Raw genomic sequence first — 13,806 nt, forward strand, 5'->3', positions numbered from 1 at the left:
CGAGGCCTCGCCGTTTTTTAATCGGATCACGCTGGATGTCTGCTTCGAGGTCTATCCCTGGTACAGTGACCGGGTGAGACGAGAGAGAGAGACTCGGCGCGAAAAGAATCACCTACAACGCCAAGACTGCCAACGCGTAGAGCAGGTGTGACACACTCTCGAGGCCGAGACGCGCAGCGTTCAACGTTTCACAGCTACTTGCGACGCTTCCTTACGACCGGTAGAGAGCACACGTACTTTCGTAAATGCGTTTGCATGCGGTGCCAGATGATGCACGGCGACTCGCACGATTAGGTGTATGTGTGTATATCGGTGGTTCTTACCAAGAGATGACTCTTGTGGGACGATTTATTATACTTTGGACGCATCACGTGATTGTTTCTCGTTGTAATTTTGCATGTTGTTGTTGTTATATTATTGTATTCTTTCCCAAAGACTGGAATGATTGCCTGCCTCGCGTTTCGTTTACCCCGAAGCATGCTCTCCTTAGATGTATTTGTGCCTGCGGAACGTGAAGGTACATCATTTTCATCAATTTTATTCGGCGATGCGTACGCATCTTGGTTTTCTTACGTTTCCTATATTATATATTTGATCTATTTTTTTGATACATTTTTCATAGTAATCGATAGCCGTTGGATTATAGGCATTAATACGTGTAAAAGCTGTTTTTCTTTTTTTATCCAGATCAATATTTATCTCGCCAACGATTTGACACTTTGTCGCATTGCGCTTTACATTCGGCTTGTGCGCGATTTTCGTTTGCTGAGAAATAAAATGTGAAAAGGAAAGCAAAATGTAATGGCGTAAAGCGACAAACTGCGAAGTAGCTTCGTGAAATAGGGCGTAGTTGTATAAAGCGCAGTCGCGTAGACTCTTTTCGCACGAAGCAATTTTCAGTGATGCTACGTCTGTCTCCGCGGAAAATTGTTTGAAAGTAGAGGGCTATATAAATGAGAACTTCCAGACGGTGAGCCGTCTTAAGTGCACAGCGATGCAACCTGAAACTGATTCGTGCAAAAAGGCGCTTATTAGACGTCGTCGCATTTAATGTCTGATCGTGTATACCGGTGTTGTTTCACTCAACTTGAGCGATCAAAGATATATTAGTGCCGGCATGTGTCTGCCGTAAAAAGAAGAATGATATTTTACTTTGATATGTATCGGTTTATCGATTTAATTTCACCATTTTTCGATCTCTTGGCAAAACCTTATCGAAAGGCAGCCAAGCGCCCAGCGATGATTACATAGATGATTAAAGTTTTACGATAATTATTGCATATTCTTTTCGTTGGTTTCATTTCTGATACTAGTATTTGCGAACGAATAGCTGTTACATTAATAATTGAACTTGCCTGGACGTTCTTTCATCACGCAATTAACACTCAAATATGGAAATTTTCATAATGATGCAGTTTTGCAGAAAGTTACGTTTGTCACAGACACGACAGCTTTGGCATGTGTGAATGTATTAAACGCAAGCATTTCAAGGTTTCGAATTTATTTTTTTTTTTTGTATATGTCACTTACAAAATTACATAGGTGATCACATGCTGATTGTTAGGTACGTTCCTCCAAGTAAGCTTCCAATAAGGAATAATTGTTTCCCCGCAATACGACATTTATACTTTCGGTCTTGAAACTTTGGAGCGCGACGAAGGAAGAGAGGGAGTGATCAAAGTCAAATGTCTATTGTGCACATCCCGTCTTCTCTTTGCCGAGCATCTTCACTCGGTTAACATCGAATTAGTTTTTTTTTCTCGTTGTCCGCCAGCTCGTCGCGCGCCTTTCGTGCTTCTCGTATTCTCGCCCTTTTTCCTACTTTGGCGAGTATCAACTTCTCTCTTTCTCTCTCCTTCCTCATCTCGTTTCTTTCTCTCTCCCTCCTTCTCTCTCTCTCTCTCTGCCTCTGGCACGAACTAGTCGAGGCAATAAGATGAGAGTACGAGAGTACGCCACCTGTTTCCAAGTGTTATGAGACTTTCGGTCACGCCTGTGTCTCTTCACGTACACTTGGTAACTACATATGTAACACACAGCGCGGACACGGGAACGCCGCACATTTAGAATCTCCCGCAACCTTCGCTGCACCTCCGTTAACACCAACTTCCGCCCATCTACCCCATCGTCACCGCACTTTACTCCCGTAGTAGAATTCCCGAGATTATGTTGTGTGTGCGCGCCAGAAGCTCCCTTGTGACCGGAACTTTCTACTTCCGACGTAATCACTGCCAACTGTTCCGGCAAGAATCTTGATTAACTTTTGTTGGCGATCATCGGCCAGATTCGTTTTCCACTTCTTGTCTTTCCGTTTCCGTCGATATCCCTCGCTTTAATTTCGCTTGGGGAAATATCCGTCAGTCCTGGAAATTCGAAATGCGTAAGCGGAAACGTTGGAGGTCCGTGTACGTGTGCGTGTGTGTATGTGTGCTGTGTCTTTAAACGCAGGTAAGACTTCCGAGTTTAAGATGTCGCGCACGCACAGCTGTTCTCGTAACATTCAGTGAAGTCGTACTAACCGGGGGAGCATGGAAGAAGTATCGATCGTCGCGCAGTTGTAACCAGCTGTGCGCACGTATTTATCGCCGGTGTCTAAAATCTTGAGCCTGATTTATTCTCCGCGAGATATATACGCGTTTCCCTTGAGAGATCGCACTTAGCAATTTTTTCCTATTTATCATGTCGCATAACCAGTTTGCAGCGAGATCATTTCGACGACAACGTTGCGTTAAGTTCGAGCAACAGCCATTTTTCTTATCGCGAGCGACTCGCTCGTAATTTTCTTCCGAGGACACGTAATCCACTTTTAACGTACTTTTTTTAATAACTTTCCAAACGACGTCAGACGTACATGAACGTTTAGCCCGACCTTTGTCCGATATCTTATTTCTATTTGTCTCTCCTCGCGTCACGCTATCGAGAAACAATTTCGAGATAATCGCGAGAGCTCGCTGAGAATTCTCCCTCGTCTCTCCTGGCAATGCTCGTGAAACGTTCAATTTTTCGACGAGAAGGCTTCCGTCCGTGCGCTTTGCCGTTATCTCGGTGCACCACTTACACAATGGGGCATTTATCCATCGACTTAGCCCGCGTATATAAGTTACCGCGTAACGCCATCGTAGCGATAGTAATACGCTTCTCTGTATGAACTACCGTAATGCCGAGTGGAACAAAGCATAGCGGCAGCAGCGAACGGATGGAGAAACTTAATCTTCCGGCGAACGCGTTCCGCAATATAATGAATGCGAATAATACAGAAACGGTAAAAGGTACTTTCTCCCGTTATCAGAGTCTCTTATCGCGGTCGCCTGTAAATTAGAAACTTGTTGTATTACCGCCGCGTTTTGCGGAGCGGATCGCACGAGGGAGGATAAAAAAAAAAGAGCGAGTAGTAACGAGGTTCATTTTCGCGAAAAATACGATAAACGCACAAATCATCGATACCGAGAGGAAGAGATACCATGCATCTCCCTTTCGTTTTCCCTCGACGTAGCGATATTCATCTTTGATACAGAGCGAGCGATGATCGTTTTACGCGCATCGGTAGAAAAAAATAAAGTTTCCGGACGTGTACGTTCGGAAATAAAAGACACGATTTATTATGCGATATATTTCGCGCTCGCATACGAACCGGTTCTATAACCGTATGTAAACCTGGCGTGTGTGGGGAGTAGTAGTACATCACGTGTTTACATTCTTTTTTTACGCGCGAAAGAGTAATTAGAACAAGCCAAGGCCTTTGCATGCCAAACCGAGAGGAGGAAAGAGATTATCGATTCAATATTCGCAAGAGTAGATGTATAGATAAAAAACAAACACATGTTACACATTCTCGATACGTTACATAATCGGGGAATTAACGTCTTAAAATAATTACCCGCGTCTTTATTTCGCGCTGTCGTTTCGTCGCGAAGAAGGCGCGTTTCCCATTAATTCACGAGATATTTTTCGAGTTGAAAATTACAGGAATTACAGATATTTGACGTACAGATTTATCGTCACGTACGACGGTGGATGTGATGAACGGCACACGCGATACTCCTTCGCGTGTAATTCGCCTTTTTTTTTTTCACACGCGGCACTTTTGTCGCGTCTGATTAAAGACTCGCACGAGCGCGTCGGATTTTGAGAGCTGGGTTAAACGCGACCGATTTGCGGTTGGCTATTCGTCAGTCGATAGCGCGCTTTCGATAGCGGCTAATCGCGGACGAAAAAGCGGCTGCAAACTTTATTTCGCGCTCGATGGCCACCACAATGCCACACTCCTCCTCCCCGATCCTTCTCCTCCCACGCAATTCGCGATCACATACCTCTACTGGCAACGGCCGTGAAAAAAAAGTATAAAGCAGACTGCGTATCTCTGCAGGGGTGTCAAACGGGAATATTTTTGTTTTCGAATCCGATCGGAGTTTCGGGCAAAAACGTTTGCAATTATAAGCAAATACGCGCGTATCGATCGCGCCTCGAATCGAACGCTTGGAACCGACTAGCGTCGTGCTCGTGAATTTGAGAGATTTGTTTATTATCAGTTTTTATTTTCGCGAATACATATCTTGATGATACGCAACAAGACAGAAGACACGTACGAGAAATATCGACACCGATTTATCGTCGCAACAAACAACTCGACTCGTGAAAGAAGGGATATCGACGATAAAATTCGCGTCGACGCGTTTGACACCCCGAGATAGTCGATTCTCTTCACACCTTTCTCGCCCTCATGTGATATCTACTGTAACATATCGTCTGTCACTCATTAAAAGTTCAGTAGTTGTTTCTTTTTGTTCTTCTATGATTTCTTATGATTTATATATGTTTTTGTTACAGGGGTCCCGCGAACATTTTCGGCTAGGCCTTACCGAGGAGGTTGGTTCGTTTGTTTGGTTTGCAATTAGGATTAGTCAGTAGATTTTTTTCTCTAAAAGCCCTAGTCCTTTTCCTTTTTCTTTCTTCTTCTATCTCACGCGTATAGACTTCGCTTTTACATACATATAATATATATACTCGTCTATCTTTCCCCTGTATACTTATTACTTCTATCTATCTATCTATATCTATCTCTATATTATATATATATATACATATCTATCTATCTATATATATCTCTCTCTCTGTCTTTCACTATTTACCTTTTCCTTTATTCTCTTGATGCCTCGATCGTCGCTCGATTAACCATGCTAACACCAATCACCACCTTTGATCGTTACTAATCGTAGCATATATATCTATACATACGTACATGCAGACTCGATCCTTGCATATGTGTACTTAGACTCACACGTATCAAGTTGTATGTATACGCATATATATGGATATGTGTATATCCGATTTATTATATATATCGATTGATTTTTCGTATCAAACAGTGTGTGTGACGCCACCACCACTTCGACTCGATTGACACCGATTGACTTGTCTTCTCTTTTTTCTTCTTTTTTCTTTTTTTTTTCTTTTTGATCGAAGATTCGTATATCTCTAGTTTTAGTTGATCGATGTTTAGATTTGTGATGAATTACGTCCTTATCTGTGCGTGCCTTGTCAATGCGCGCGTCTCCCGCCCCCGCCCGCCCGACCTTCTCCCCTTTTGTGTATGTACGTGTTCGTGTCGTTGCGTAGGGATGACCCGTAAATCCCGTCTGTTTGATCGTTCCATTTACTGATACTCGATATTTAGCTGTAATGATGAACATTAGATAGCCAATTGAATATTTAGATTTTAATGTTTCTCGAGAACGAGACTGCACAATACCAAAGAGACAATACACTTGTCCGTATGCTGCTTTGAAACCATTCCATTGAACGAACCATTTACTATCTCTACCTCTGTGTATCTCTGGATTGAGATACATACTACTACTCGAGAAACGCGACTATAACGAGCTCGCCGCCTAAATATTTTTATCATAATGCATGAGAACTAATATTTTATTCATCAGGTGTCGAATGAACTATGGTGAAGCTCGATCAAGAAGGACGGCCGTCTTCCTACTCTGTCTGCGGTAAGATACGCGATCATGATAATAGAAACGTTTTATTTCTGTACATTGCGCTTCGTTAACGAAGAATAAAAGCGTGACGATTCTCTTGCACGTACAATATAATGCTTTCTTTTCAAAAAGCGTTATTTTTACCGAGAGAAAAAACTTGTGTGCATCAGTAGCAATGCCGTATTGTTATCAACGAACGTGATAAATTAAACATTCGTCTCGTTTTACATATTATATACATGTTTTTGGTGCAAATGTACATTTTTTACACTCGAAGATTGCTCGAGTACAATTTTTCCAGATTAATCGTAATTTGTCCTCGCGACGATCGTTTCAATGAACCAATCACACGACTCAGGCTACGCCTGTCGATCGCATCGAGTGATTGAACGAATTAATGATCTAGACTGCATCAAACCGCAATCTTGAAGTCTCTGAGACTACCGATAAAAAGTCGCGTAGCGAAAACAAAAGGGAAAAAACGACGGGGATTTTTTTTTCAACCAGAATAACGTCTCTCGAGCATCACGTTGTCTTGAGAGTCGAGAACGAGATCTGCGATATTCCGTCGATGGCGTCGTCGACGAAAACGTTGTACTCGACGTCCCCAGCAACAACGGCGTTTTCGCGATGCAGCCAGAATTTCATCACGCTTGAGAGACGCAAAGTGTTTTATCTCTGTTTGGAAAAAGATTCAAATTGTGGCACTGCGATCTTGCTCTCCGCTCAGAGCGAAATGTACGAGATACCGTCTGAACGCGCAATTTTCGCGTTTCGAGGGATTTTTGCTACGTCAATTCAACAGATGCGTTAAATTGAGTCTAGCTGGATATGAATTTTGATTCGAATCCCCGGAGTTTGCTAATTCGTATGATACATTTTTTTATTTATACTGCATATTGGACACAAAATATGATTCGATAGAAATTGTAATGAAATTTTTCTAGCCCGTCAGAATTTCATTAGCCGCCGTGTTATCTGAACAAATGTTTTATCGTCGCGAGGAATTCTTTCGGCAGTGATTTAAAATTTCGCGCAATAATCGCGTGAAAAGGGGTAGGGGAGGGAGGAGAAAGGGAGGAAAGACGGAGGAGGGGGAATCCGTTTCTCGCTCCCGGTAATAATGCCGCGACTCGATTCAGAATTTTGAGATAATTTCGCGCTGGTGCAAAGGTCAGAATAATAGTCTGTCGCTGCATATTAAACGTCATTAAATTACGGGTGGCCGCTTTTGGATTACCCCTCCGCTTACGCTTATAAGCCGCCTCGGTTTTACGAGCTAAGACGTACGGCCGCACAATGATGGCAGGATGGAGATTGGGCCGAAAGGAAGGACGGCAGACGGATCGAGGAGGCGGATTATTCCGGTACTTAAAATATGTTCTCTCCGCGCGATATTCCGACGATACTATGGCTACGAGACAGATATGAATATCGTGGATTTAGGTTTTTCTCGTCGCGATAAATGTAGCGCGCGACTTTCTATCGTCGTGTCGCGATGACGGCCTTTAATAATCAAGCGAGCACGTAATTGTCATGCGTCATCGCTATACGAGTGCATTTTGGAATTAGACAGGAAATTGGCAGTAATTAATACGATCATACGTGAAATTAGATGTATAACTGGTGGATAATTATATTTTATTGTACCGCGTAATGTAATTGCAATATAATTTGCGTAACAGCGCGTTTGTACTTTTGGTTGGTTTTGGCAAATTATCTATGTTCGCTTTTCTATTAACTTATTTATTAATTAAATCGTGCGATTTAATTGAAGCGCAAATTGTAATTAGATTTTGTAATAGTGGATTATGATATACAATATATACACGTTCACATTTACTTAATTTCATAGTATTATGTCATATTATAGGAATGTATTACTTTTATAATTTTTTTTTAACAAACGTATTTAATATGTATTTTTTTAATATTATATTTTTATTATATGTATATTTTAATATTATATTTTTAATATGTATTTTTATAATATTGCGATGTATATCTTGCAATTCGTAATCATTTTATAGTCGATTTGATAGTGAATTCTAAACTTTATATTTTTATCAAAGAATAATAAATCTGTTTCCAAAAAAATTTCCAAAATGTCATCTAAACTATCGAAATGTCAAAATTATTAAGTTGTTCAAAATAGATGTGTATATATATAAAATCGTTGAAGCTCACGATGCTAAAATATCTCTGTTATATAAATCTCGAAAAATTAATAAAATTAATAAATTAATAAAAATTAATAAATTATGTGACGAAATATTTATTTGATTATTATTAACGTAAGAAACCTTGAAGAGAGTTTCCGCAGGGAAATATGCGCGAGTGTTGTTAATTTATTAAAATCGAATATGAATATATCGATAGTTCAGAGACGAAGATAATCGAACCATCTTTATCTCACCGACTCGGTTACAAAAAGAGAGCAGCGTCTTTCACTCCCTACAAAGTAAAAATAAATTTATCGATGAAACGAATATTTCTTTTACCAAAATAACCGTCATGTAGATGAAATTGGGCGAAACAAGAAAAGGACATAAAGAAGAGTTCATTATAGAATTATTCGTCCTCGACGGAGACACACCTGTGTCCGAATGTTGGCTCCGTTTTGTTTCAAATATCGGAGGATAACTGCCGGTTCCCGAAAACGTACGGACTTGACATCTCCCGAAACTCCGCAGCTACTCCTGTACTCGCGTACATCGCGCGGTGTAACTTCCTCGATGAAAACTGCATTAGCGGAGTTACGGGGGCGGCTCACAACCTCGGACAGGTGCAGCGGCACGCATCGCGCGCACACGCGATCGCGACACGTGTTGTATGCGCGCGACGTTAAGGATGAAGGCGGAACATCGGCAGACAACACACGACGTTCTCCCCTTCCTTCTCTCTCTCTCTCTCTCTCTCTCTCTACATTGTTTTGGCGGGCGAAATGCAACCCCCGTCGGAGTGAAATTCCTGTCAACTCCGTTCGTCGCCGCGTGCCGAGTTGAATAATCCCTCGGCCGTGTATTATCTCGTATACGAAGTCCATGAGCGATAAGCGAGCCTAATTTAAGGACGCGTAACGTGTGCGTTCGAGCGGATGTGGACGTGAGGATATTAAATTGGCGCGCCAGCGCTGCTCTCTCCGGTGACTTTATAGGAATGCCTGTGAGAATACATTTTTTTTCTAATGAAGTGAATGTTATGAAATGCATAACGTCATGTAACGTATGCGCTACAATAGACATTCGTAATGTGGCGCGACATGAAATTTTCAAGCAATATTACGTTGGTGCAAAATTTCGTTACCGCCGTGAATATGTAGCATGCACATTGAATAAATATAGAAGAGAAGCGATGCTTTATTGTACTAAATTAACTTTTAAGTGTGAAGCGCGACATGCCCGTAAGTTTAAAAATACAGTTGACAAATGTTGATTTTGTCACGTGGCCAACGTGTAATAAAAAGCATGAAATATCGAGTGAACTTTTTGCAATGAAAAGTATGAATTATATTGGAAATTAATGCCATTTTTTCTCTCGTGAAAATCGAGGTACTTTACGAAGTATTATATTTTTATAGAACAGCATTGGATTTTTAGAATCTGTTTAAAACAACTTTAGAATACATGTCACGAGAATAATAGTTGGATTATGCTTATGTTTACTGATAATCGATGAATCGATAGCGAGATGAGGCAAAAAACGATATTACGAAATTGTAACTTTGCTCTTTACTGGAAAATATCGGAAACAAATAAGAACTATTTATAAAGATTAAAGAGATTTCAGTCGTCGTTTCCGATTGCTCGAGAATGTACAGATTATTATTTGATTTTCCTTTAATGAAATAAGCGATAGTAAAAATAACGTAACTTTTTAAATCAAAATTTAAGGCGCTATCAACATTTTTACGTATCATTTTATATAAAAAAAAGACTGTAACGACAAAGGAATATTACACAGATTGCGAAACGCGCTCCGATAACTGAATACAATAATAATACCTTTCGCCATTGGAAGAAAATATGGGTTGATGGGACACATCTTGTCTTGTTATAGGCATTATTTCCTTATAAGCGATCAGAAACTTCCGTCGATATGGCGAAAGTTTTCTCCCCTTTTTCTTCCCGCGTCGAGCGACCGCGTTACGCGACGACGATGACGTTTATGGGTAGGGGACGCGAATGGGAACGCCGAATGGTACGAGGAGCACACACTACGTGGAAACGGTTCGTAAAGCGTGCCATCGACAAATCATTCGGAGGGAAGCGCGCCTCTCTGCCGCTCTTCCTACCGTTTCTATTCTCCGCTCGCTGCCTACCCTACGGACGATTTGATTTATACATCGGTGTTGATTACAATTGATTTTAGTCCCGGGCGCAGGTGAACCCGGCGAGCGGACGTCGCGTCGCTTCATTGTCGCGCGCGTCTCGTTCTCCTTCCTCTTTCCGTCGTACGCGATGTATTACCTAGCGAGCTCTCCACACGTAACATGTCGGACAAACGAACGATGCTTTTTGGAGTCTCAAACATCCAAGAAATTTGTGAATACCGTGTCTCTCGAATATCGAAATTCCAAAGGCTTAATTCTCAACATTGTAGTTGCGTACGTTTTCATCATCAAAATATTATTATATTCAGTTATCTCGAGGCGCGTTTGGATTACGCAATCCGTGTAATATTTATCGTTACAATTTTTTTTTAAATAAAATAATGTATAAAAAATTTTTAATAAAATAATATATAAAGATATTAATAGTGTCTTAAATTTTGACTTAAAAAATCGCCATATTTTTATTTCATTTAAAAAAATATCAGATCGATTGTGTACCATAGCAGATAATCTTGATTATTCTTTTCTATATGTTCATAACATAAAATAGAATCAATCAAAAAATGGAAGCTATCTCGAGAAACGATATAAAATGTCTATAAGGATTAATTTAAAATCGCGAGAGGATTGCTATATATCGTTTTAAAAATATTTCAGTAGATATCGCCGCGCCATGTCAGACTTGAAATTGTCAACTCGTATAAACGTGCCTTCTCCTCGTTTGAACGTATTCGCGCTCGCAAACATACGGAACCGTTCGCCAGACGGTCGTTTCCGCCGCGTTCAACGGGCGGAGTACGTGATTTCATTTGCGATACCAACTCACGAATCGTTTTACATCCGCTGGAAATATGGGGCCTCACGTTCGTCCGTCGTCGTCCGGCGGGCGCGCTCCATAAAGCACGCCGGTCCGGATCATCGGGCGTTTAGCGACCGGGAGGAATCGGCGCGAAAAGCGGCTTCCCGAATTTATGCGAGCGCCTTCGGGATTCATGTTCGGCATCGCAAAGTAGGCGTTTGGCCCGCTCGTTCCCTTATCGAGCGACATAATTTCTCCGACAGACGATGCGTACCCTTTTGCACGACAATAAAGAGCTCCTTCATAATCGACCTGGGATCTTTGAATCTCGCGAGATTTTTTTGAGTCTTTTAATTTTATATAAAATCAAGAACTCTTATTTGATAAATGTTATAAAGATTTACAAGAATTATAAGTATTATAGAAGAGAGTCGGCGATATTTTAATCGTACATGCTCTTTATACGAATGTCCGAGGAGGTTTATACGTCCAACATGTAAATAGCTTTTATTGCTCGATATCGTTCCCCGACACAAAATACCGTATTTCTGTCGCTCGGCCGGCTGCAAACGCAATGGCAAATTCATTTCATCGCCGTAACTCGCCATCTGAGAAGCATTCAAAGCGAATAAATTAATACTCGCTCAGTCGCGAGTGGTCGCCCGATTTTCGTTGGGCGCAATTTACCATTGTCAGTACGTTCGCGGAACGCTTTATTGAAGCTTTATGCGCTTAACTTTTAATTTTACTCTGTTCTCTCTCTCTCTCTCTCCCCCTCTCTTTCCGGCTGAATAGCCGCCAAATGTAACTCATGTGCGCGCGCATCAATATTTGACGAGACAACATCCTTCATAAACATGGTATTTGCTGTTATTCCGATAAATCATAAAAATTGTATCGCTCTTTATTTTATTAATCATAATTTCCGCAATCGATGTTGAAACCGATAAAGATTTCAAGGGGCGGACGAAACATGGGTAGCGTTGATTCTTGAAGATTTATTTGTATCCAATTATATTGTTTGTAAGATTTCTCGAAACGAAGGGATAAATTTATCAAACTTGCACGTATCGATGAGGCGCACAATAGACACGCGAGATGAAAAGCTTTATCGCTCCATTTCTGTTTGACCACATATCCGGCGCGATCCTTCTTTGTTCCCTTCTCTCTTCCTCTCTTTCTCTCTCTCTCTCTCTCGTCTTCCGCCGACATGGCAGGTACCTCCGATAAGTGTTTTCTTCGGCCCGAATGATTGGCGGGTGAATACCACGCGCGGTGAGAATTTCCATCACAATGCTGTTCAAGATACACAACTCGCCCGAAGGTGTGTGCAAAATAAGAGGGCGACGAGCTCACAGCTCTACGAGCAAAGGTATCCGCCCGGCTACACTCGGTAAGACATCGGAGAATACGGAGGGAGGAAGGAAGAGGGAGAGAGAGAAAGAGAGATGGAAAGACGATGCCGGATTCTCGATGGATGCGCTCGATGGTAGTTCGAGTCTCGAGCAACGCATTCTCACCCCTTTACCGAGATGCTCTCAGCGGTGGACGACAATGTTCTTATCCACTTACCTACCTATCTACTCGCGGGGATGGGTTAGGCAGAGGCCTGACCGTGTCGGTTTTCAGCTTGGTCCGAGAACCCTCAAATGACCGGCTATTGTGCCTCGTTAAAGGGCGAAAAGGACCGACTGACCGACCGTCCATCCGTCAGTCCGTCCGTCCGTCTGCCTGTCCGTCCGTTCCGCACCCTCTTCCTCATTTACGACGCGGCATTTCGTGGTCGACCCTCGATTTTCAAGCCGCCGAATCCTGCCGCGTGCCATACGTCAGACCATTCTCCCCCTTTCCCGCCGCTTCCTCAACGGCGGATTTAAAGGCCGCCAGCATAATTGATTTCCAACCTCTTTCCATCAAAGAAATAATATTATTAAAAATTTTAAATTACAATAATATTTTCAAGTGTCTTTTCTACAAAAACGTTGACGTTTTAAATTATAATTTCATTAAATTTAAATTATATTTATAATGGATATTTATTTTATTCAATATGCGAAAAGGTAAAATTTTTGAATTTTCAGATCTCTTTTCAGCTCTTATGACATAATATTGATGTGAAATAATTTTTCAATTAATATATATTTCATTTCTCCTTCACTTTGGCAAATAATTTTTTATTAAATACTATTTCTTTTTAACTTGACTGTATGTTTGGTATTAAAATTAAAATTTTTATCTGCTTTTTTTAAAGAATTAAATAACTAGAAAGACTATAATGCAGCGCATGATGCTGAAAAAATTATTCTATTTTGAAAGGTATTTTAATTAATTTTTTTTTGGTATATTTATCACCAATTTTCATTGTTTTCTCCAACTCTTGATTCAGCTCTCTAAAACCGTACTTTCGTTCGATTTTCATAAGTGACAATTTTCTCATTGATCGTGATTCCCGTCGATTGACATTGAATAACACGAAACTCATGATTCGATAAATCTGCCGTGCGATTCGAAGCGTTGATAACCCTGCTGGTCGCCTCGCCATTACAATTCGCATCAATGATCGATTTCGCGCGGCGTTTAGCGCGCTACTATTGCGATTTTATGTGGCGTTCGTGTAGAATTCTAGATATATCAAGCGGGTAACGGGATATGTTTGTCTTCTCGTACAATGATTTAGCCGACGTGAT

General features: G+C 41.1%; 1 protein-coding gene across 6 annotated transcripts in view; it reads left to right on the forward strand.

Annotated features, from left to right (window-relative positions):
- Positions 1-13,806, forward strand: part of LOC145976668 (nephrin) — a 372,381-nt gene that overhangs the window by 113,844 nt on the left and 244,731 nt on the right. For 5 of the 6 annotated variants that reach the window (XM_083107939.1, XM_083107938.1, XM_083107942.1 and 2 more), the window contains exon 3: positions 4,828-4,866. The exons of the other annotated variant lie outside the window; for it this stretch is intronic. In XM_083107939.1, coding sequence (XP_082964065.1) covers positions 4,828-4,866 — 39 coding nt within the window. The remainder of the gene's footprint in view (positions 1-4,827; positions 4,867-13,806) is intronic. 6 annotated transcript variants of the gene reach the window in all.

This window comes from Camponotus vicinus, unplaced genomic scaffold (genome assembly GCF_025532165.1).
Source record: "Camponotus vicinus isolate PSW18456_S1 unplaced genomic scaffold, iyCamVici1.0 SCAF_9, whole genome shotgun sequence".
In the NCBI taxonomy this organism is placed as follows: Eukaryota; Metazoa; Arthropoda; class Insecta; order Hymenoptera; family Formicidae; genus Camponotus; species Camponotus vicinus.